Source organism: Scylla paramamosain, chromosome 22, assembly GCF_035594125.1.
Source record: "Scylla paramamosain isolate STU-SP2022 chromosome 22, ASM3559412v1, whole genome shotgun sequence".
Taxonomy (NCBI): domain Eukaryota; kingdom Metazoa; phylum Arthropoda; class Malacostraca; order Decapoda; family Portunidae; genus Scylla; species Scylla paramamosain.
The window spans coordinates 13,927,430-13,952,429 of NC_087172.1; the positions used below are offsets into that span (position 1 = coordinate 13,927,430).

General features: G+C 41.0%; 2 protein-coding genes and 1 long non-coding RNA gene across 7 annotated transcripts in view; 2 read left to right on the forward strand and 1 right to left on the reverse strand.

The window, feature by feature from the left end:
• Positions 1-3,799, forward strand: part of LOC135111616 (uncharacterized) — a 14,213-nt gene extending 10,414 nt beyond the window's left edge. For all 3 annotated transcript variants that reach the window (XR_010273811.1, XR_010273809.1, XR_010273810.1), the window contains one exon: positions 1,874-3,799. This is a non-coding gene — a long non-coding RNA (uncharacterized LOC135111616). The remainder of the gene's footprint in view (positions 1-1,873) is intronic.
• Positions 2,709-25,000, reverse strand: part of LOC135111614 (pancreatic triacylglycerol lipase-like) — a 56,080-nt gene continuing 33,788 nt past the window's right edge. Inside the window, exons 3-13 of one of the 3 annotated variants that reach the window (XM_064025114.1) lie at positions 22,214-22,383; positions 12,893-13,126; positions 11,949-12,235; positions 11,336-11,549; positions 10,018-10,173; positions 9,371-9,505; positions 8,839-8,966; positions 6,385-6,520; positions 5,539-5,653; positions 4,659-4,835; positions 2,709-3,735 (exon numbers count right to left, since the gene is read on the reverse strand). In XM_064025114.1, the coding sequence (XP_063881184.1) occupies positions 3,597-3,735; positions 4,659-4,835; positions 5,539-5,653; positions 6,385-6,520; positions 8,839-8,966; positions 9,371-9,505; positions 10,018-10,173; positions 11,336-11,549; positions 11,949-12,235; positions 12,893-13,115 (1,710 nt within the window). In that variant the 5' untranslated portion in view covers positions 13,116-13,126; positions 22,214-22,383 and the 3' untranslated portion in view covers positions 2,709-3,596. Of the gene's footprint in view, positions 3,736-4,658; positions 4,836-5,538; positions 5,654-6,384; positions 6,521-8,838; positions 8,967-9,370; positions 9,506-10,017; positions 10,174-11,335; positions 11,550-11,948; positions 12,236-12,892; positions 13,127-17,887; positions 18,019-22,209; positions 22,384-25,000 lie in introns of those variants that run through there. The other 2 variants (XM_064025115.1, XM_064025113.1) reach the window with 2 other exon arrangements.
• Positions 23,911-25,000, forward strand: part of LOC135111611 (uncharacterized) — a 2,526-nt gene continuing 1,436 nt past the window's right edge. The window contains exons 1-2 of the mRNA XM_064025104.1: positions 23,911-24,038; positions 24,541-24,636. Coding sequence (XP_063881174.1) covers positions 24,573-24,636 — 64 coding nt within the window. The 5' untranslated portion in view covers positions 23,911-24,038; positions 24,541-24,572. The remainder of the gene's footprint in view (positions 24,039-24,540; positions 24,637-25,000) is intronic.

The following is a 25,000-nucleotide window of genomic DNA, read 5'->3' on the forward strand; positions in this document are numbered from 1 at the left end:
GCTACTATTTCTTCTTTTTCTTTTTCTTTTCTTTTTTTTTTTTTTTTACTTAAAATTCTAATTGCAAGCGAATTTCTACATACATTCCATTTCCTCCTGTTATTTGAATCCTTTCACCATTCGTGGAGTATTTTTTTTCCCTCGAGGTGCCAGCCTATAATTTTTTTTTTCTTCTTTTTATTATTATTATTATTATTATTATTATTATTATTATTATTATTATTATTATTATTATTTATTTATTTTTTTTTTGTCATCATCATCATGTGTATCACACACACACACACACACACACACAGAGAGAGAGAGAGAGAGAGAGAGAGAGAGAGAGAGAGAGAGAGAGAGAGAGAGAGAGAGAGAGAGAGAGAGAGAGAGAGAGGTATGAAGAGTAGCAAGAAAATGTACCAAATGAAGTGATTTATTAAGACTGATAGAAGAAAAAGTGAACATACGATCATATTATGTAATTAATGAATTCTTGTGTCACTACATGACACCGATATAAGATAATGGCAGACATCTCCCAGTACTGTTGTAATTTAATGTAATATCGTATAGCAACAGGAGACGCTTGCCATCACTACACCATTTACTACGTAACGGAGTTAAGAAGCCTTATCTCCCTTACCGACACGCCCATTCTCCGTGGTGTAAATGTGACGTCATATCCTTTCGGTGCAAGCAGAGCACTGCAGGACGATACTCTCTGTGGGAAGGTAACCTTCCGCATCATAAAGTAGTACATGTGTTAAGTATAAAAGAACGGCATACGTCTCCCCTTATATGATAAAATATTATATTATATTACATATAATACAGGGAAATTAAATGAGAGAGATGTTTCATGGTTATAATATATTGGTGACCGAAAGAAAGCTGTCTCCCTACAGTGAATATTTTAAGATGGATTTTGTTGTCTAGCATTACCACATGCTCGTCATGTATCTGAATGTACAGATGATGACAATTTTGGAGGCTGAGAAACAGTTTGTCATTATTTATGGCAGAGGCGCCTTCCCGCCTCACGGAGTGGTATTTGGCACTTCCGGTTGACGGAGCGACATCACTAATTTCCAGGTGACATGCGAAGCGCATGGCAATCGCGCCGATGGAAATTAACACACAGACACACACACAGACACACACACACACACACACACACGAAATAAGTATTGGTAATAAGCTTTATAGTTTAGGACTTGGAAAAATAATAATAATGAAGTTACAGCTATCCAAACTCAGAGTGGGACGAAAAAGATACGTAGTGTACGAATGTAAGTTATGATATAGGATGAAGACTTGCCTATTATCAAGGGGACACAGCAAAGAAACTTGACAGCACACAAGGGTGCGCAGATTGTTCCTTCTGAACATAGCCAGCAGAATGCATCATCAGAACAAAGAACACACACACACACACACACACACACACACACACATATACTCGTATATATATATATATATATATATATATATATATATATATATATATATATATATATATATATATATATATATATATATATATATATATATATATCAGGAATGAAAGATCATGTTCTTTCTAAGTCGGAAATATTCTGTGGTCAAATGCTTTTAACACTGGTTTACAAGTTACAGGGCATTTTAATTATGGACGCGTTAAGAATTGGCGATGGGTGTTGAGGGGAGGAGAGGGCAGCAATGGTGGGCGCTGGCATGTTCAAGATATTACTAATGTGTATGTAATCATGAAAACAACAACAACAACAACGAACCATTTACTCAACACATGCACACTTGTTAGACAGTTCTGCATACCAAAAAAAGTAATGAAGTAAATCAATAAAACAGACAATAGTAAGTATAACATACTGTACTCTTCTAATTTCAGATGCTGTATGTCCTCACAAAAGGCAAAACTGTCAAACGAAATGAAGACTGGTATCCATGAAGCCGCAATGGACCCAGCAGACACAAGTGAATCTCATTCATAATAATTCCTTCCATGATAAATTACCTCACCCTGACTACCGTCGCCCAGCAGGTCCATTTTTAAGACACGATGATAAGTCAAGTTGTGGGTATTTTTCACATTGATGATGCAAAGTTTTCTTAATACTGTCACTCAAATATTGAAGATACCATTGAAGCCAGTGAAAGTTCTACTACAGCGTATGAAAAACTGTTGAGATCATGACGAAACGTTTGAGAATACCGTAGTTAGTTTAACCAAAATTTCACCTCAAAATGATTTTCCTCCTCTCCCACCATACTGATTCCCTCAACCACATCTAGCTTTGTAATAAACTTAACCTATTTTGCCATGAGAGGAAAACACATTTGAGTAAATAATGTCAGCAGATTGTTTGATATAGAAAATAGTAGCTTCAGTTTTTCTTTTGAAAAAATAAAAAATAAAAGTAAATAAATAAATAAATAAATAAAATAAATAAATAAATAAATAAATAAAAAAATAAATAAATAAGTGCTTGTAAGCCTTTGTATTTTGAAACGCCTCCTTGTTCTCCCTTGTAAGACTTTTTTCATTCAGACCACAGATATGATTACTCAAGATTCTCATGGGTGTTTTACTCATTAATGGGAGAGAATCCCTGAATCATAAAACACTTCAAAGTCAACCCCAATAACTTCCACTGCAGTAGTCGAGACAAGATGGCAAAGTGTTTGAAAACACAGTTGCTGAATCAGTCATGAAACTGAGAATATCATGGTGATCCAGATTTATTTATTTATTTTTTACACAAAGGATATTGTAAGAAAGACTGATGAACGTGTTTAAGTGTGTTTAGTGTTCTATGTCATGCCTTTGGAGCATCATGGAAACACTGAAAATCTGAATTGAAAGCAAGATACATCATGAGAGATACATCACTGCTGGCCAGTAAGCCCTGTGTAAGACACTTTAGACACAAGTCTCACATTACAGTTACTCATATCTTAAATTGCTAAACTGAGCACCACCAATCACACAATCCCAGTCACACTGCCAGCTAGCTGTGGCTCAATACAGGTGAAGAATATTATCTACAATATGCACAATACTGCTGTCAAATTCATTATGGCATTTTATTGTACTAGCATGTAAAAAAGTTCTTTGGTATATTATAATATGTATCTGAGGAATTTACGATGAAGATGAACAGTGATGACAAGCTGGTCATAATGCTAGGCAAACTTATATACAGTACTATGTATGTATAACAGAAGCAAATTAATAAAAGTTGACATACTTAGACACTTGATCAGAAACTTAACAGTAAGACTGTTCTGTAACTGAATAGTAGCAATACACATGAAACAAGGAACAGAACTGCATTAATCACAGTAAAAAGACACCTTAACCTCAAGTGAACAAAATTTTGATATAGCACACAAACAAAATTTCCCTTTATTGCTTATTCCAAGGTTATGCTGAAAAGATCTAGGAAGCTTATGTTCAGTTTTAATGAACTACCTGAGTTAAATCCTAAATCAAGGGACAACCAAATGAATAAACTTATCTTCATCTGGTGACTGATGAACTTTAAAACTAACAGTATGTATTACATACACAAATATTTTTTTTTCTTTGGTATCACCAGCAGCTAACCTCTTCAGGAAGGCTGCCTTGGCTGATGATGGCTTGTTTGGCAGGCTGGAAGCACCTGGATCTCCCCACTCCTAAGTGGAGTCTCCTCAGTGGCACAGAAGGTCACTCCTGACGTGCCAAGACCCAGATGACGGCCTCGTCTCCTGCACCAAGATCAGTGTCAAGAATAATAATGTGTTAGATGCTAAATTAAACTCTGGAACTTCCTGCCTTCTTCTGTTTTTCCACCTTCCTATGACTTGAATTCCTTCAAGAGGGAGGTTTCAAGACACTTATCCTTCAATTTGTGACTACTGCTTTGGACCCTTTTATGGGACTGGCATTTCAGAGGGCATTTTTTTTTTTTTACTGGATTTTTTGTTGTCCGTGGCCAGTGTCCCTCCTACATAAAAATAAATAAAAATAAATAAATAAATAAATAAATAAATAAATAAATAAATAAAAAAATATGCTTTATGAAATCAAAATCTGAAATAATTAGGAAACAAGTGGGAAGACCAAAGAAAACCTGGATATGGTGTGTTAAGGAAGACACAAAGAGGTTGAACATCAGAGATTTTGTTCATGACTACAACAAATGGGAATGACTCTCAAGTCATTCAACCCCACTTGAGAAAATACTGACATCAAATTAAATAATGAGGAGGATGATAAAATCACTCATTACTAGTAAGAATATGAGGATCAAACAAAATTGTAGATGATTAATTATGGATGTTTTTTTTTTGTTTTAGATTTTGAAAACATCACCCTAAACTTAATGAAATCCTCTCTGAGTAGCCAGAATTAAATTACATTAATGTTGTGTAAGTGGAAAGAACATGAATAGTTTGCATTTGGTTTTGTATGTTCATAACTGCAAATTTCAATCAATTTTGTGATTATAGATTAGTAGGAGGTAATGGTTTGAATTTGGTGAACTGTGTTTGCCTAAGTTAGTCTTTTAATGTGATGCTCTGCTCTGATATTTCCCAACTAGCCACACAACCTTCTGTTTTAAGATCACTCTTCTCATACACCATTATATTCAAGCAGAAACCATGGAAGAAGAGAAGCAGACCCTAACCTCTGGATGAACTGTTCTATGTTGAGCAGTGTGAGCTTAGTGAGGGCAGGTCCAGATTGACAGGGGTAGTAAGGGGCACAGGTCCAAGTGAGGTGAGCAGCCTGTGCTTTGCCCAAGTCCCTGGAGTGCTGCAGTAGGAAGGTGCGGGACTGTCTGGGTTCAAACTGACTTGGAGACCTGACAGAAGAGAGAAGCTCACTACATAACAAAACATCCACACATCAAACTCATCTCATATAGGTACTGCACACTTAGATGAATAAGTAATTAGATATGGTATCTATTTCATGTAAAGATAAGTACATGCATGCCTATGCATTTAATGTAAGAGATAGGTGCAAGTATACATATGTATGTGTAAATATATTAGAAGAATTATATTTTGCTGGTGCAGAACTAGTACTGTACAAGATAGAAGTAAAAATTAACAACAGGAATTGCAAGAAATTACTTAAGATAGGTAGGATACTAAAAAAAAAAAAAAAAAAGAGAGAAAAAAAAAAAAAAATATATATATATATATATATATATATATATATATATATATATATATATATATATATATATATATATATATATATATATATATATATATATATATATATATATATATATATATATATATATATATATATATATATATATAAAAAATGTAAGATTATGGGCAGAATTTCAGGAAAGGGAAGGTTTAGAATATTTTGAGTTAAAAGGCCACTGAGAGTAATGGTGTGAAGAAGGTTTGTGGTTAATATTAACATAAAGAGAGGGGGCGTGAAGTTATTAATAGTTCAGCATAGGGTTTGCTATTAATTTTATGACCTAATGAGCCAGTTTAGTGGGATTTATAAATTAGATAGCAACTACAAGTATTACGTCTTACCCAGCAGTTAAGTCAAAGCTGGCGGTGTGGCCATCAGGCGTGAGGATTTTGAGTTGCAGAAGACCCTCAACTTCTTCACTTCCACCAAATTCCAGCAAGGCGCGATAATGATACACTGGGGACATCAAACTCATTAGCTACACACTATTATTATTATTATTATTATTATTATTTATTGATTTATTTTGGTAAACTACATTTGTTTCACGAAGTAGTCGTTGGTTGAACAGAAAGTCGCTCCATGGGTACCTCATGATTTTACAAGGCTACGTACTATCAAGGGCATTGAAACCATCATGTCTCACAACCACACGGTAAGACAAGGAACACAAGTGACTTGAAGATTCAAATATTCGTCTACGTGCATAGAGAGTGGCAGAGCCATGTTGCTCAGTGATTGAGGCAGAGCACCAACGGCCAAACCAATCTGTTGAATGACTTCCTGGCAAGACCCACATTGTTATGTACTGTACTATGTTACTTCTGGAGACTCAATGTTCTCACACAGGCATGAACACAGGCATGCCATCCAGATAATCTAAATGCCGTAAGGACAGTCCATCCCTATTATGTACACTTTATTATTACACACCGTATGTTATTACTGCTGCAATAATTTATTTTTCTCAGGAATCATTTGCAAGGCTGTATATGATAGCAAAATATGTCAGGGAAAATAAATTACAATGACAATGATGTATATAAAATGAAGAGTATGATTTGACTTAATAAAAAAAAATTCTTATTTGCCAGAGTGGGATGGGCACTAAGTGTGTAAATTTGGTCACGTGTATCTCCCTGAATGTCCATGAATGTAGGTATACGTGTTACACTGTGTACACTCACCACACGGAGCATCTTGGGGGCCCGTCACGAGATACAGCTGCTGCCCTGTGGAGGACGGTGCTGCCTGCCAGGAATCAGCGTGCAGTCCCATTGCCACACACCCACTGCCATCTTTGCCACATGAAAAACACTCACCCTGCACACACATGCACGACATACGAAGAAAGATTAAAAGAGATCGGACTGTCAACGCTGTGAGAGAGAGAGAGAGAGAGAGAGAGAGAGAGAGAGAGAGAGAGAGAGAGAGAGAGAGAGAGAGAGTTACAATAAACATGTTAAGCAAAAATACGGAGGAACTGCATATATGACTGTGTGTGTGTGTGTGTGTGTGTGTGTGTGTGTGTCTATATATATATATATATATATATATATATATATATATATATATATATATATATATATATATATATAGTGAGGGAGATCTTGGATATTTGAGTAAACACAAGACTTATTCTGTCTCAAGATTGGGTGATGAAGGAGGCACCGCGTTTTCCCATGGTTTGTGCCACAAAACGTGTGTGGGACTTTCTCTGCATGGCCCGCTTCCATCAGCCGCCGCATCTCTTTGTAGTATACACCTATCGCACAGAGCCGGACAGCATCGAAGACGTCGCTGAAGGCTCTGCAGGCACTGTTCTGCAAGTTCTTTATTGTCTGGTAACACGATTTGTGTGACAAAAAGGTATTTAGTGTTGGTAGTGCTTGTCTACTACTATCTTGATCGATCTGGACCATAAATCAAGGACCTTTGTGACTTCCACTGAAAAAGGGATCTTCATCATGGGTGCGGCCAGTAACAGCTCTAGAGGGAGTCGGAGAAGATCATCACCGGAACCTGAGTGACTTTTGGGCGAAGCCCGAGTGGGGCAGTGTTATCGAGAGAGAGAGAGAGAGAGAGAGAGAGAGAGAGAGAGAGAGAGAGAGAGAGAGAGAGAGAGCAGGATTAGGCCGTATTGGTGAGGTGTCATGAGAAAGGAAACCTATTGAGCAGGGCGTGACCTGTTAAGGACGGGTGTTCATGGTTTGGATCTGATACAGAACCTCTTTTCATCACTTGCCTTTGAACAATACCACTCGCGAGGCGCACTCTCAGTCTGTAACCTGTACCCCTATAGGACATGAGCGAAGCCTGAATCTCTGTGGCCTGTATCCCTGTAGGAAGGACGAGTCAGAATTTCTCTGTAAGACCAGAAACACTCAAGTCCTACAAGACGACTCTCAGGCGGCGTGTGAGCGCCCTGTAATAATGTTTCACAATATATTATGTAAGTGTGATTTATAGAGATTTATATACTCATATGTGTGCCAGTAGGGATTAAAGTATACTGTGACATAGTTGCTCCTCCAGTAACCATTGTGAGTCAAGTGAATGTGCATGTACAAAGTATTGTGTGATGATGAACGAGAATCTTATGTTGTGCTTCCAGGTTTTGACCGGTTCAAATTAAACTAATCTGCGGTTACAGCTCAATTACCTGAGTTTTGCTCACTGCACCGTCACCAAATGCCAACTCAAACATCTCATGGGTCTGTGCTTTGATGATGTTGAAACAAAATTTGAAAACAGACGTGTTGCTCTTTAAGTCTGCCATTCTTGAAGATAACGACTAAAAAAGAAAACGCGCATGACTCAAACACTGACTCACAAAAACGTATCTGCCTGTCGGTATCAGTTGGCAGTTTTGGCACACAGGAAGAATACAGTGGTTTAGTGCCTTGTTACATCCCAAGTCTGTACTGTTATCTGTTAGTACTCCAAACACACCGCCTTCAGAATTTTAGACTACCTCGTACACATAAAAAGATGTAGAAATAAAGGATTACACGGAAACTATACAAGCAAGAGATGAAAAAGAAAGCTAAGGCTGCGAGTGCGTACGTATTCACTTGTGATTTACTGTATTTATGAGTTATGAGGAATGAATATTGGGTTAGTCATTACCTACTCATGAACACGTGTGCATACTATAGCCATGTGTGTGTGTGTGTGTGTGTGTGTGTGTGTGTGTGTGTGTGTGTGTGTGTGTGTGTGTGTGTGTGTGTGTGTGTGTGTGTGTGTGTGTGTGTGTGTGTGGGTGGATGGCAGGGGAGAGGGGGGAGGAAGGGGAGGGAAGAAATAACATGCTGCAATGGAGATGAAGACGTGAATGATATGTGGTTCTGTTAAATTCTTACATAAATGTGTGGTGTGAGTTTAGATTATAATTCTGAAAGACGCCATTAATAGCGGAAACAGGAGCGGTCAAGCACTGGGGACATTTTAGTGCCAGCAGCTTCATTATTTGCTCATTTAAATCGTCAATGGTTGAAAAAAAAAAAAAAAAAAAAAAACGAAGTGTCACGGTGTCATTACCAGTCACATGATTAATAAAGGGAATGAGACTGAGGAAAGAAGATTATGAAAAGGAGAAATGGGGAAAGAATCTCGTGTGCGTCCTAGTAAGTAAGACTCACCCGGCTAAAGCTGCGGAAGGAGGGGCAGCGGAAAGCGACGTAGGGGCACTGTGACCGGACTGAATCAATAAACAACTGCACAGCCCTGATATGGTTGCACCCAAGAGCGTCCTCCACGGCGTCCCACACTGTAAGAAGGAGCTGATCAGGACACACACACACACACACACACACACACACACACACTACACACACACATACACGTTAAAAGGATATGGCAAGAAAATAAGACAAAAAATAACAAGAAAGTGCAGAAACTGTTTCCCAAATACAGCAATAGATCAGCAAAAAATATTACCAGAGGAAGACAGAGTGTGTGTGTGTGCGCGTGTGTGTGTGTAACCATGTCAGGTGGCGTGATGGAGTCGAGTCATTCACTCCTAAAGGAACAATATCAAATGTTTACAGCGTCAACATCACCATCACCACATTCACACCCACTGTCTCGGTGCGCAACGCTAAACTGATTGAGGAAGGCCGGAATCCTGCACCATGAAAGGAACCCCCTCCCCCCCTCTCTCTCTCTCATTACCTGTTGAAAAGTTCCGGCGTTCGTGTAACCACCTGAGGGGCGCAGAGAGAGGTGGCTGACATCCCGGCTGGTTCACGCCCCCGTTGGGATAAAAGTCAAGATGGCCCACTGCTTGTTCCAGCCCGTAGCCGCCACCTGCAGGAACCACTGACTTATTAGCGGCTGGCTGAGTGAAGGGCAGAGGAATGGAAGAGGAGGAATGACTGGTGGCGCCACAGTACAGAGATCATGGAGCTACAGAGTGAGGAAAGGAGTGAAAAAGAGAGTGAATTATGAAGGGAAGGTGTGAACGAATGAGTGAATGAAGGAGCAGAAGGGAGTAAACGATTGTGTGAATGGAGGAGGGAGAAACTACTAAACAAAGGAGGAGTAAACGAATCGGTGAATGAAGGAGGGAATGAACAAGGGTGAAGAGAGCAAAGACATAAGTGAAGGAAAGACGGAGGGAGACAACAAGGCAGTGAATGAAGGAGGAAGGAGGAGAATGATAAACCACTTGACACCCTTCAAATCTCCAATAATTTCCACTTGAGCATCCTAAATATAACACCAAGACATGACATACTGAAACAAGAGAATGCGAGAAAAGGGGATCGACTTTTTGTGAGTATCCTTCGTGACAGGACAACATGCAGAGTTAACCTTACCGAAACTGAAGCGGCCTGCGTCTGTGTGGATGACATCTACGAGGAGAGCATCGGAGGGGTCGAGACGGACACTTGGTGGCATGAACTCAAACAGGGGCTCCGCGGGATCCAAACCCGTGATCCTACCCAAGCCAGCCACGTGCTCTCCAGCGTAACCTACAGAGGAAGAGGACATCATAGGGACATCCGTGTTTAAAAATAAATATAGTGAGGAAACAAAGTGAACAGTGCATAAATTTTGGATAATAAGAGGAAAGAAAAGGAAAAAGGAGGAAGAAAACAGATGACCCAGACAGTGAGAAGGAACACGTCAGGAAGTGTCGTTTCAAAGGCAACACTTCCGACCAACAGTCATCAAAAAGTGTTAAAGGCCGACTAAAATCCACTTGTGCCTTGGTGACTCCTTAGAATCTGACTAGTAACGTGTCAGACTCGTTGCGTGTTCTCCCAGCGTAGCGTTTTTGTGTTTCCACGATGCTGCAGAGAGGAACTGAGACACTTGAGGCATGTAAGAGGTGGTGAAGGTGAATAAATGAAAATGAATAAACATTACACAATAAAAAAGATAAAAAAAAAATAAAATGTAAAGAGAAATACAGAATGAGGAAAAGAAACTCAGAGAGAGAGAGAGAGAGAGAGAGAGAGAGAGAGAGAGAGAGAGAGAGAGAGAGAGAGAGAGAGAGACTAATGAAGTATTTATCCCACTCCTTCCCCTGCACTGCTCCTCATACCCGTAGTTCATGCAGCACCTTTGACATCACTATTCTAGCGGCGCCTTTCGCGGGAGTCTCGATGTGGGACACTGGTGCATAACAGAAGGATGAGGAAGAGGAAGAGAAGGAGGAGGAGGGAATACGAAGATGAGCAGATTAGTGTATTTAATCAAAAGAAAGGAAGAAAGAGCGTGTGGTTATGTCTGATATGATAGGTGCTAAGAGGAATACAAAGGAATGCAAAGGAAGTCCAAACAACAGACCCTGAGGTACTTACTAGGCAATTTGCACAACTATTCTACTCCAACTATTAGTAAGAGAGTCGGGATAGGAAGAGGAAGAGAAGGAGGAGGAGGAGAAGGAGGATGGGAACAAAGATGTGGAATGTGGAATGAAGAGGAAAAGAGCGATGAAGTTAGAAGAAGAAATAGAAAAAAAAAACGAAGAAGTAGGAAGAAGAAATAGAAGAACGATGAAGTAAAAAGAAGAACGGAAGAGGAGAAGAACGAAGAAAGAGGAAGCAGATCCACTCATCTCTATTCTCCACTCATCACAACGTCACACGGAGTTCAAGGAGGGACATCAAGGTGAGTGTCAATACCTACCTGCCAAGTGTGCACCGAGGGAATGGCCGATGAGGTGCACGTCCCTAGGCAGCAGTGAGGTATGACTCTCGAGGAACCGTATGAGGTGGGCGATCTCCAACCCCGCCAGCCGCGCATTGGCCACCGCCTGAGTGTACAGACCCAGGGAGCCATCAGTCCAGTCCACGTACATGACGTTGAAGTCCCCAGCCTCCAGCAGCGCAGACATCACCTCCTGCATGAGTGGTGGGAGTGGGGAGTGGGGAAAGTGTCCTTCAGGGAATAAGAGCGTGGAAACTGATGTCCACAAGGTAAGAAGAATATTCATGGGGATGTTCAGAGGAGAAAACTGTCCACAGGGGAAATATCCAGAGGGAAGAATGTTAAGGTTGGGGGTGGGGAGGCGGAGGAAGAGTGCACAGAGGGAAAATGTCCGCAGGGAAATAAGTCACATAAGTCACAGGAGGAAGAAATGTCCGGAGAGAGAGAGAGAGAGAGAGAGAGAGAGAGAGAGAGAGAGAGAGAGAGAGAGAGAGAGAGAGAGAGAGAGAGAGAGAGAGAGAGAGAGAGCACCCAGGAGCATGGGAAACAGCCTGAAATAGCCTTCACTCTGGCGGGACATAGGGCCACCCACCTCTAGCCATGGCATGTTGCGGCCGTTCAGGTACCCGTGGATGACCAGCTTCGTGGGTCTTTCCGCCCTGAAGGAGGACGAAAGAATGCGAGACACGTCCAGTGCGGACACAAAGAAGCCTTGCAGAGCCTCTCGGGTGTAGAGCCTGAAGGTTACGTTCACCACCTCCCGCGCCTCTGCCATCAGGTTAATAGGGCGGTGCTGAGGGTGGTAGAACTCGTCGCCCGTGGAGAGGCACCCCAGCTCCGCGAAGCACTGGTGGGCAGGCGCTGGTGCTTGGCTGGGGCCTGAGAGATGGCACACTCTAGACACGTGTTCGGAAACGCTTTGCTCTCTCACCACGACGGGTTCAAGCCAAAGTTAAATTAAAGAAGAAGAAGAAGAAGAAGAAGAAGAAGAAGAAGAAGATAGTTCTCAAAGAGTGAGTGGAATAGTGTTACCGGGCAGTGAGTACAGTCAGCAGAGAGCTTTAAGAGGAGTGGATACATTTATAGATGGAGATGCCAGGTGATCACAAATACAACTGTATTATAGAAGGAGCGTTTAAGGTTCAAAGTGTGCCACGCTCATGACGCGCGCAGCGGTGGGGGAGGCAGCGCCGCCCAGTCCAGGCCAAGGATGAGAGACAATTGTCCCTCATTCTTGGTCCAGGCCTCGGCATGGGAAGTAGGCCAGTTCTTTCCTCCGCCGCCTCTGACCTTCCCTGCTTGGCTGACATGTACCCATCAAGGCTGGGTGAACATAAGAGAGGACATTTGTCCCAGAAAAATCCTGATCGTGACCAGCATTCAAACCCGGGACTTCCTGCGTTGAAGTATGACTCACCACCGCCCGAGCTACCGCGCTCCAAGTGAGCGTACAGCAGTAGAATACTGCAGATTCCTGTGTATGCTCTTTAGTTTTACCTAAATAAGGCAGTGAGCGCTGCAGTGTACCCCGCTCACCTCCTGTGTGGTCCTTGCGGCTCCTGCCCTCAACGAACAAGGCAGGCCGGGGGGCGTACAGGGCCTGCTTGAGAGACGGCAGGTTCTGGAACATTCTGCTCACAAGGCTCACCAGGGTGTCGGACCGCGCCTCCTGCTGCATGCCACTGGCCAGGGAGGAGGTGGTCGCCAGCAGCACCATCACCATGCTGCACCACCCCCACTTCCATGCTGCTGCACACATACGTGTCGTTCCTGAGTGGTCAAGACAAAGTAAAACTAAGTAGAACTCTATGAATTTCAAGCACAAATAAAAAAACCGAGCGAAGGGAGTGAAGACATGGCCTGCCTGACTGCGGCCTCTTCACAGTTAAACCTACAGCACATCACTACCGTGCCGGTGATCATGGAAAGCTCCCACAAACCAATACCTTAAGACTCCATGTTTCCCTTATACCGCAGCTAGTGCTTCTCTGATACCATTAGTGCAATGCAGTCATCCTTCTTAAGACACACACACATTTTATTATCAATCCCTTGTAAATTGATAGATAGCAAATTTATATATATTAAAAAAAAAAAACACCATATACACTCAGATTGTTTTAGAGATTCTGTTATTATGTAGGTGAAGAATTTGTAACCTGGAATAAAACAAACAAAAACCTGAAAAAGAGACATCGTTAATTATGTAGGAATAAGTTTGAAGCTCGGATGAAGAGGAGAAAAAGTTGAATAAGGAGAAAGTGTTAGACTGAGTTATTTTTGGCTGAGTGCAGTTAAGTACGTAAGGGTACACAGAGTTAGGTTAGGCTGAGAATGTGTACGAAAAGTTGTAAAAGCGCAGGAGAATCAAGTCAGGTCAGGTAAGGTCAAGTATAATTAGGAAAGGTAAGGTTTTGAGGTTTGGTAGAATTAAGCTGGGTTAGATGGAGAAAACGTAAGGAAAGGCCTATCCACATCAGAAAACATTATTTGGAAGCAATATTTCCAAACTGCTTCCCAAATGTTTGCTAATTGATGGCAGACATTTGAAAAACATTCGAGAAACAATTTTCATGGATGGCTGGATGGATGGATGAGTGGATGGTTGAGTGGATAGATGGATAGATGAGTGGATAAATGAATGGATAAGTGAATGGGTGGTGGGTGGATGGATGGTTAAGTGGACAGATGAGTGGGTGAGTGGATAGATGAATGAATTAATGGAAGGTCGAGTAGATAGGTGGATGGATGAGTGGATAAATGGATGGATGCGTGGATAGATGGATGGAAGGAAGAGGATAAATGTTCTGGAAAGGAAACACTGATCCAAACTTTCCCAAATGTTTCTCAAATGTTTGCAGACAGTCAGCAAGCATTGTTTCCCGAGTGTCTCCTGGTGTGGGCGTGGCTTGACAGGTGGTAAGGTGAAGGAGAATGAATAACGTAAATGAGAAGAGGGAAAGGGATGCTGCCAAGGAACGGAAGTCAATATTGATGGACGGGATGAGTGTTGGTCAGAGGAAGTGTACAATAATGTAATGTATTGTTCTTTTGTTGTTTGCTTCGTCACTGCCTGTTTCTCATTCCTTCCCGCGAGGCAGAGAATGACGGATGATGAATGATTAATAGCCAGGAAGACAGTGGTTGATAGCTCGTCATAGTGTGTGTGTGTGTGTGTGTGTGTGTGTGTGTGTGTGTGTGTGTGTGTGTGTGTGTGTGTGTGTGTGTCGCCGTAGCAGTGGTTGCATTGGTAATGACGTGTTAGTGGGAGAGCTAGTAGTAGTAGTAGTAGTAGTAGTTTATTGAGAAAAATACGAATAATAATAAAAAAATACATCTCGTTCTTGTCCATTTGAATAATAATAATAAAAATAATAATAGTGAAAAAAACAGTAATGCCTTGTGTCGCTCGCTGGCAGTCCAATATGACACAAAAAGAAAAATAGAATAAGTAAGAAGATAAATCAATCAATCAAATCAAATCAACATAAAAAAGTAAGGGAAGCTGCAAGAAGCCATCAGGCCTACACGTGGCAGTCCCTGTAGGAAAATAAAGGAAAAATGAGCAGAGAGAGAGAGAGAGAGAGAGAGAGAGAGAGAGAGAGAGAGAGAGAGAGAGAGAGAGCTATACCATCAACACCGGTACAGTTTTTTCTCGCCGTTCACTCCAGCATCGTCATGTACTCGCGAACCAATGAATGAAACCACAACACAGCCCTGCACTTCCTTCCCTCGGTGGCCGGACAGACAGACGGACAGACAGACAGGCGGACACAGACACTCTTCACAAGTCGCCATTCCTAACTATAAGTGCCGCCGCTAACATTCTAATCACAACAGCACTCCTAACCTAACCTAACCTAACCTAACCTAACATTCTAATCACAACAGCACTCCTTTTGTTGTGTGTTTTTTTTTTATTTAATTGCCATTAGTATTCTATCATCGCTTCGTTCCCTGGCACTACCACACACACACACACACACACACACACACACACACACACACACACACACAGAGGAAGTGCCTTAATTCAGTTTTTCTTTTCAGATAGATTAACAGAACCATAGGATGCATTATCAGAGGAAGTGGTGTGTGTGTGTGTGTGTGTGTGTGTGTGTGTGTGTGTGTGTGTGTGTGTGTGTGTGTGTGTGTGTGTGTGTGTGTGTGTTTAAAACTAAGTAGAAAAAAAGATAACCTGTAAAAAGACAAAACTTAATGAGCACACACACACACACACACACACACACACGTTATGGCCAAATGGAATCCTTGAATGACATGAATCAGCGGAATCTAACCACTCAAAACTTTTACGGGAGTCGTGTTGTGATAACCTATACGAGCAGGTTTTGTTAGCCAGTCAAGGCCACACGCGCCCTCGAACTCTGCCTGCGAACTCTCCATAATGACTCCACAAAAGCTGACCATGAATGAGTGTTTCCTGTGTATGTGGCAAAGCACTGGACTTTACGATAGGTGACTCTCTCGCCTTCCTCTTCTATCGCAACTATAATAATGAAGATTCCCTAATATCAGTAGTAGTAGTAGTAGTAGTAGTAGTATTTGGCTTTGCTCCCCTTTCTTTGTTCGCCGATTTTTTTTTCTCTAGATTAAAAATTTTTGTGTCTTGTTTCACAGTCATGCCACTATTGTTTCTTGTCTCCTTTTCTATTTTTGTAATGTCACTAAACAATAGTATCTCGGCTAGAATTTCATCTTTATTTGCTTCATCAGGCTGGTGGTGCGGCGCTGGGTCTCCTTGCATGTCGCTACACGCTGAGCAACATAGCAGTGAGTGTTCTCCATCTCATTCTCATATTCGGAAGCAGGACATGCCGTGCTCTTTCCCTCAATGCAATCTCCGCAGTACTTAAGCCCGAGGTAATAAACAAACTACACATTCTCCCTAAGAACCAACCTTGCCTTGTATAAAAGTGTAGCATCTATTCAGAAACTCAGAGGCGATTACTTCTTGCAGGTTCGTCAGCGGAAGGGCAAAGGTTTACTCGACAATGTGAAATCAGTCAGTCTCGGCGGTGCTAAGGGGAGGCCATTATTGACAGAAACTATACAGGGATTTCTTATCAGGTGACCAGCGGGCCGGTATCATAATTTCCCTTGGGAGCAGAGAGGGGCTAGATGAAGAGATTCGGAAGGAAGGAAGGAATGTGTAAACGGAGGAGGCAAGGGAGCGAGAGGGACACGAGGGAAACAAAGGGGCAAATGGTCACAAACGGTCAGAGGAAAGGAAAAAAGAGACAAAGAGAGGGAGCCGGGAGGAGGAAGCAAGGTGAGAAAGGAGGGACTAAGCAAACCAATGGGGGTGGCGCGGGTGGGGTGAGGTGAGACGAGTCTTTTTTTCTTTTTTTTATGTAGGAGGGACACTGGTGAGGTGAGCACTCGGATATACAGGTAGATATAAAGGTGAAGCGATTTAATCAGTCTCGCATCACAGGTGAGCGCGCTGACACACACACACACACACACACACACACACACACACAAAGCGTCCTTCACTGTACAAACAATTTAAAACAGAAGGGAAGAAAGCGTGGTGAGAAATTAAAGAGAGAGAGAGAGAGAGAGAGAGAGAGAGAGAGAGAGAGAGAGAGAGAGAGAGAGAGAGAGAGAGAGAGAGAGAGAGAGAGAGAGAGAGAGAGACCGCGTCACCCACTTGAACCTAAATCACAAAGAAGGTCAAGGTCAGGTCAAAAGGTCCTCACTTCTTGTTCCGCTTTGACCTAGACATGGATGAAAAAAAAAATTAACAAATGCTAAAAAAATATTCTCATGACGTTTTGCTGTTTAGACTACTGAAGCGCGAGGAGGAGGAGGAGGAGGAGGAGAAGAAGAACAAGAACAACAACAACAACAACAACAACAACAACAAGCACAAGAAGCACGTCTCTCTCTCACACCAAGAACAAAAAATCACGAACTTGAATGAATTGCTGCGTTACGAAGGGCGCCGCTCAACTCTCCCTCTCCCTCTCCCTCTCTCTCTCTCTCTCTCTCTCTCTCTCTCTCTGACTTACTGGCGTGGAAGAAAAAGTTAACACAGAGGAAGCCTTGGCGAAAGAATGGGGCTGGAGAACGAGGTAATGGTGGTGAATAATAGTAGTAGTAGTAGTAGTAGTAGTAGTAGTAGTAGTAGTAGTAGAAAGCAATAGTAACTTTATCATTAGTATTACGAGAGTTAATGATCACCTCACACCTGTTCACCTCACCTGCAACACTCAACAACACTAGCAACACCGCTATTAGCAACACCACTGATAACCCTAACAATTTCGCTTCTCCACCTTATCTGCACCACTAACAGTAGCAACACCACACAACTTCACCCCACCTTACCTGTCACACTCAGAAAACTAAAAAAAAAACAACATACGTAACTGACACCACGAGAAACTTAACGAACTGAAAACACTCCTTACAAAAGCACACAAAAGCAATGCAGTGTAGCGTGTGTTTGTCTGTGTGTGTGTGTGTGTGTGTGTGTGTGTGTGTGTATCGCCTTCTACGTACCTGCCATGTGTTCACCACCGCACCACACTTCTGACTGTCTGCCTCCTGGACCAGCCACGCCGCCTCATACTGGACTGTCCTTCAACACCACCACCACCACCACCACCACCACCAGCGCCACTGCCACTACCGCTGCTAATACTTCCTATGTCTACATTCTTATATCTGGTGTTGGTGATGGTGGTGGTTGTCGTTCAAGGTGAAGTCATCTCCCTCCCTGTCTGGTGTCTGCCTCATCGTGTTTTTTTGCATGGGAGTTCTTTGGTGTATCTTTAGGTGGCTTTGTGATTGTTATTGTTGTTGTTGTTGTTTGAAGTTCTTGGTTTTCTTTATCACAATTGTTTATCTAAGTTCTTTTTTTTATTGTTGTTTTGTTTTGATTCTTACTTTTTTTTTTTGTTTCCTTGGCTTGTCATTCATATTATATTCAAAGTTATGGTTCGTTTTCTTTGTCATTCTTTAAGTAATTTCAGTTCTTGTTTCCCTTTTTTTATTTCTTTCTTACTCGTTGTTCTGTTTCGATTTATTTTTCTTCGATCTCTTAAACTTTCAACAACATTTCAGTTCATTCGTTAACATTTTCTGAATTTCCTCCAGTAATATTGTTTTTTTTTCTGTTGAAGTCCCTTATTTTTCCTTTATTCGAGTTCATCTTTCCATTTCCGTGTAGTTCTGCTTTTATTTCTTCTCTGCATTTTAACTTCTCAACTTTTCGTCCCCATCATTCATCAATCATTCCTTGTCTTCAGATCTTTCAAGCTTATAATCTCATGTAATTCATAATAATATAAGAATTCTCCTCCTGTTTATTCTTTATACTTTAATATCTTAGTTAAAGGTGACTGCTAATACATCATTTTTTTTTCAGTGGACCTTTAATTGCTTTCAAATCACTCAGTTTAGAGAGATCCTATTTCTTTCTGGCACGTCAATAAACACGTCTCCTGGCCATCACGTCCCTTACTGCTTGGCTCCAGGGTCGCTCCGTCGCAGTCTCTTGTTTCAGTGAGTCTTGAGTGTTGGCAAGCTGTGGCGGAAGTGACGGGTTTTCAAAGGCGTTAAAGGGTAAGTTAATGGACTAGTGGAAATTATTGGGGGTTTTTCATGATTCGTATAGTTTAAAAGCCTTTGATTGAAGTTACCGGTGTTTTCATGTTTTTAGTGATGATCAAGAGGGTTCCAGAAATTGTTGGGTTGGCGCAGGGGTTCAAGGATGTTTTTTTTCTTATAATTCTAGTGAGAGTTTAAAGGACGGTAGAATAACTGAGGGTCTTCACGAATGTTTCCATGATTGTAGTAATATTGAAACAGGCTCTAGTGGAAGGAATGTTCGCGATTCTGGTGGTAATTCAAGTAGTTTCATTAAAGGTCATATGGTGAGGGTTGTCAAGGATGCTTTCATGCCTTAAGCCTGATTTCGCACTGTGAACTGTAACAATAACGAAAGAAAGAAAGAAAAAAAATCACGAGAGGTTGTCTAATCATGCCACAACCTTTAACAATTTGTCCTAAGCGGAATTCGAAGCGTTTGGAAATAAAGAACAAGAAATACTCGTGAAGGAGAGATGGAAGATGGTCAGGGAACAAGATCCACTGAGTGTTGGGAGCATCTCTTCCGTCTGATCCCGCTGACCTTGGGCTTAATTAAGAAGGTATGGGGCGTGTCAGTTTCTCTCGTCCCGTCCTCCTTGGCTGGTCGGCAATGTACGAGTCAGGTCGCTCCTCATCGCTGATGTTTAAATGGATTGAATTTTCGATACTTCTTTAGTTTCTTTTTATTTTCTTTTTACTTGTGTTCTTTAGTTTCTTTTCTTTTCTTTTTTTTTTTACTTGTGTGTGTGTGTGTGTGTGTGTGTGTGTGTGTGTGTGTGTGTGTGTGTGTTGTTAAAGAGGAGAAAAGAACATATTGAGTTAATGAGTGAGCTTTGACGAGAGAGAGAGAGAGGGTCGGGTGGGAGGGGATGAATGTAAGAAACCAGACGTACTCAAGGCTCGGCGTACAGCTGGCGGCCTCCCAGGACCTGGAGGCATTAATCACCTGTTTGACCCCCACGATAGCGAAAAGAAAACGGACACTTTTAATGGTTCCCCTGACCTGCACCGAGGAAGCTTGTATGACCCGTATTCAGAAACGCCCTGCTCTCTCACCACGACTATTTTCTAAAGCCAGAGAGTTGATCAGGTGGGTTCTCACGAGTGTTCTCCTGTTAATGATGTAGAAATTTTGTTAATCTGTCTATGAAACCGTAAAAACTGTTTTGATGAACAGTGCCACTTTAACGAGAGCGTAGTAGTGGAGGTGCGGCGGTGTGAGTGCGGTGCGGTGTGCGGTGGAGCTGTGTGTTGTGGCGAGCAAAATCATCTGTCTAAAAGTATTTAATTTGGTCCGATGTCAAGTTGAAGTGGATTAATTCAACATGTTCCAAGGAGTTAACTTCTTGAGGAGGTTCTTCCCGGGTGTGTCTCAGCGCCGCGTCTCCCCGCTGTGTCAGTACAGGTTGTTAGGTTCCTTAATTTCCTGATGGAGTGTAAAGGTTAGCTTGTTCTCTTGGCAACAAACTTTTCGGCAGTTTTTCTAAGCAGACCAATAACAATGGTTTGTAAAATACACAACTTTAACACAAATGGAGTTTCGTAATTGATGATGATAAGAATAATAGTAATAATTAAGGACAACTAACATTAATGATAATGATAATAATAATAATAATAATAATAATAATAATAATAATAATAATAATAATAATAATAATAATAATAATAACAATAATAAAAATAATAATGATAATAACAATAATAATATTAACAACATTAACAATAAATTGATAACAACAATAACATCATGAGTTATAACAACAACAACAACAACAATAACAATAATAATAATAATAATAATAATAACAGTAATAATAATAATAATAATAATAATAATAATAATAATAATAATAATAACAACAATAATAAAAACAACAATAGTAACAAATTAACAACACGTGCGCGCGCGCGCGCACACAAATAAGTACATTTACAAATGAAATAAATAAAACAAAATAATTCATATAAATAGATAAATAAATAAAATAAAATAAATCAAAATAAAAAATAAAGGTAGTTTTTGGAGATTCTATTATCAAAAAGTGAAAGGGTTAATGGTGATTAGTCCCAGGGAGGTGTGTAGCACTGGATCAGCGGTGCGGTGAACCTATCTGTGGCCTCACTGAACGTTTCCCTCTGTGCCTCACCACACGGGCACAGTCACAGTCTGCCCTCTAAAGACAGCTCTGCATGCACGTAATACGCACACGCTTCACTCAACACTATAAACTTTCATGATTCTTTTTGACCTTTCCTGAGGGACCTGCACTGCGGTGGCCTTTCTTGCCCAGTTATTTTTGTTGCCGTAGGTGAGTGCCCTCTTGCATGGCGAGAAGTCTGCTGAATGATCAACACGGGAACACGAAACTTGTCCACAAGTGTGGCGGAACTCTGCTGCGGGAACATGAGTTTGCGGAAACACGTGGAGGCATTGCTGGTGTGACCCGGGACCAACAGTTTACGGTGGCCACTGTGCTTTTGTAAGAATTAATAAGAATTACCGCTTCAAATGTCTCAGTTCATTACAACACCAGACACACGAGACGGTGATCAGTGAACCAAACCCTGACAAGAGTTGAGATGCTCGGTCAAACTTCAGCACCGTACAAGCTGATCAAGTCTGGCTTTATCCACCCCTCCCCCACCCACCCACATCTAGCCTGTCGTTCAAGGTTATCATGCTACACAAAGGCTTAAATTAATATCTGGAGTGAATATTAGTTTATCAGTCAAAGTGTTATGCATGTGGATTTCATAATCAATGGAAATGAGAGCCTGGTGCACCGTGTTATTGAGGCATCGTCCAATCCATTGAAGAAATGCTCAGTATTAGGTGACCAAGGTGTGCTTAACGTGTATAACATGTAAAGTAATACACAGGTGTTAGCTTGAGGGACAATTATTCGTCCTAGATACATTTCCGGTTCAGGAAAGATTTGAAATGTTTCATAACTGAATATGAAAGACATCACGAGAGAGAGAGAGAGAGAGAGAGAGAGAGAGAGAGAGAGAGAGAGAGAGAGAGAGAGAGAGAGAGAGAGAGAAAACACAGGGGCATTTACACCCCCTAGCTCTCCCATTCCTCACACACGCACACACACACACACACACACACACGATGGAAATAATAATAATAATAATAATAATAATAATAATAATAATAATAATAATAATAATAATAATAACAACAGCAATAACAACAACAACAATAATAATAATAAATAAACACACAAACAGATGCCCCGGAGTGAAATAAGCTTGGCGGTGTGCTTTGTGCAGGAGAGGAGAGGAGAGAGACCAAGACGACGACAAGGGATACCGAGGGAAGCTGTAGCAAGCTTGTCCTGCACTGCTTGTGTCACTAAAGGACGAGCGCCTGCGTGGAGCCGAGCATGGCATCACTGGAAGGACGAAGGGGAAACAACAGATTATTTTTTCTTTCTCTAATGCACAAATAATAATAATAATAATAATAATAATAATAATAATAATAATAATAATAATAATAATAATAATAAAACCAGTTAAGATGAGCCACAAAAATAAGAGGATTATGGATGCAGTGAAAGAAGACAGATGACAATATTCAAAAGGCTCTATGTAGTTGAAGTTACACAGGTTTTTATTTTTTTATTTATTTATTTATTTTATGATTCTAATGACAGATTAACAAAATTTCTACAATAAATAAAAAAAAAAAAAAAAAGCACTCCTGAGAGCTGGAGTAACAATCTGTGGTGAGAGAGCAGAGCATTTCAGACCATGACTGAAGTACACGAAAGACAAAAGAAGAACTAGTTTTCTTGATACGAGTAGCAATGCACAGAACAATGAAAGGCCAAGAGCGACTTAACAAGGAACACACGAAGGCACGGCAAGCATCTGATGGAAACAAGAAGCAAGAAGAAAACTGAGGCCTTTATTCAGAAACGCTTTGGTCTCTCACCTCGACCACTTTCAAAGGCCACAGAGATTAATTCCTCCGGGTAATTGACTGTTTCTCCTGTTAATAATGTAGAAATCTTGTTAATCCGCCACTAGAAACGTAAAACTATCCTTTAAAACCAGTTTCATTTCATCTAAGACTTTGGAAAGAATATGGCTATAAGAAATAATGTTCCCCACCGGAGTGCTGATGCGTGGAGTGGACTGGGTGAGGAGAGGGAAGTAAAGGCTTCTTGAGTTATGAACGAGCAAGTACCGAGAGGAGCAAGGGATTCCACGAGTTTAGTCATTTAAACCACAGCCACACAAACCACAACCACGTAAACGACAACCAGACAAACCACAGCCAGGTAAACCACAACAATTTAAACCACAGCCACACTTAGCACAACCATGTCAACAACAACACTGACAAACCATACCCAGACATGTTTATAGTATTTACAATGGTTAAGTTCATCAATAATAATAATAATAATAATAAAAAACGTACTATTTTCTGCAACACACGTTTTATTTGCTTCTCTGGTTAGGTTATTTATTGGTTTATTTCATGGATTGAATGAGAGATGCATGTACAATGACTGTTTTGGCTCGCCGAATTGGTATTGCTCCTGTTGTTGTTTTCTTTACTCGTTGTTTTGTTCGTTTCTTTATGCTTGTATTTAATTATTGATTTTAAAAGTAGCAGCGATGATGTACTTGTTGTTGTTGTTGTTGCTGTTGCTATTATTATTATTATTATTATTATTATTATTATTGTATATATTTTATAATAATGATGGTGATGGTGATGATAATAATGTTGATGATACTACTACTACTACTACTACTACTACTAACAATAATCATAACACACACACACACACACACACACACACACACACACATGTACAGCAGTTTCCAGTTACATCTGTGGTAACACTACTACTACTACTAACAATAATCATAACACACACACACACACACACACACACACACGCACATGTACAGCAGTTTCCAGTTACATCTGTGGCAACAATCACGTGACCGAATGACGTCATGAGCTGAAATAAATAGAAGCAGCGTCTCGTCTCCTTATCTGTCCAGCCTTCAGAGTGAGGAAGCTCAGGTGAGTGTGTGTATGTGTGTGTGTGAGGGAGACACAGAGTATAACGTTTCCAACACTCTGGCCGATATTCTGAAACACTGCTCCCTCACCACGGCTGTTTTCAAAGCCCACAGAGATGATTAGTCAGGTTCCCAAGAGTGTTTTTCCTGTTAATAACGTAGAAATCTTGTTGATCTGTCACTAGAATCGTAAAAATGCTTTATCCTCTCACCACGACTATTTTCAAAGTCCACAGAGGTGATTAACCGTGTTCCCAAGAGTGCTTTTCTGTTAATAACGTAGAAATCTTGTTAATCTGTCACTATAACCACAAAAATATCCTTAAAAATGCTTTGCTCTCTCTCCACGACTATTTTCAAAGTCCACAGAGATGATTAGTCAGGTTCCCAAGAGTGTCTTTCCTGTTAATAACGTAGAAATCTTGTTAATCTGTCATTAGCACCGTAAAAGAAGCTTTTCCGTATGACTTTCTCGCAATGGGATTATACTTTTTCCTTTGCAGATTCCTAACTTTGCTGGTAACTTCTGGAGAACATGAGGCACTTTATTCTGCTGTCGGCGGTGGTGGTGATGGTGGCAGCGATGTCCGGTGTAAAGGGTATGTACCTCTACTACTACTACTACTACTGCTACTGCTATTACTACTAGTACTACTGTTGTTATTGCTGCAACCACTTCAAATTCGTGTGTGTGTGTGTGTGTGTGTGTGTGTGTGTGTGTGTGTGTGTGTGTGTGTGTGTGTGTGTGTGTGTGTGTGTGTGTGTGTGTGTGTGTGTGTGTGTGTATAACAAATATATATCTTAATATCACCATCTTCAACATAGCAATGCTGAGGTCACTTTCATTTATCTATTTATTCATCACCACCACCACCACCACCACCACCACCACCATCACCATCATCACCACCACCACCACCACCACCACCACCACCATCATCATCACCACCACCACCACCACCA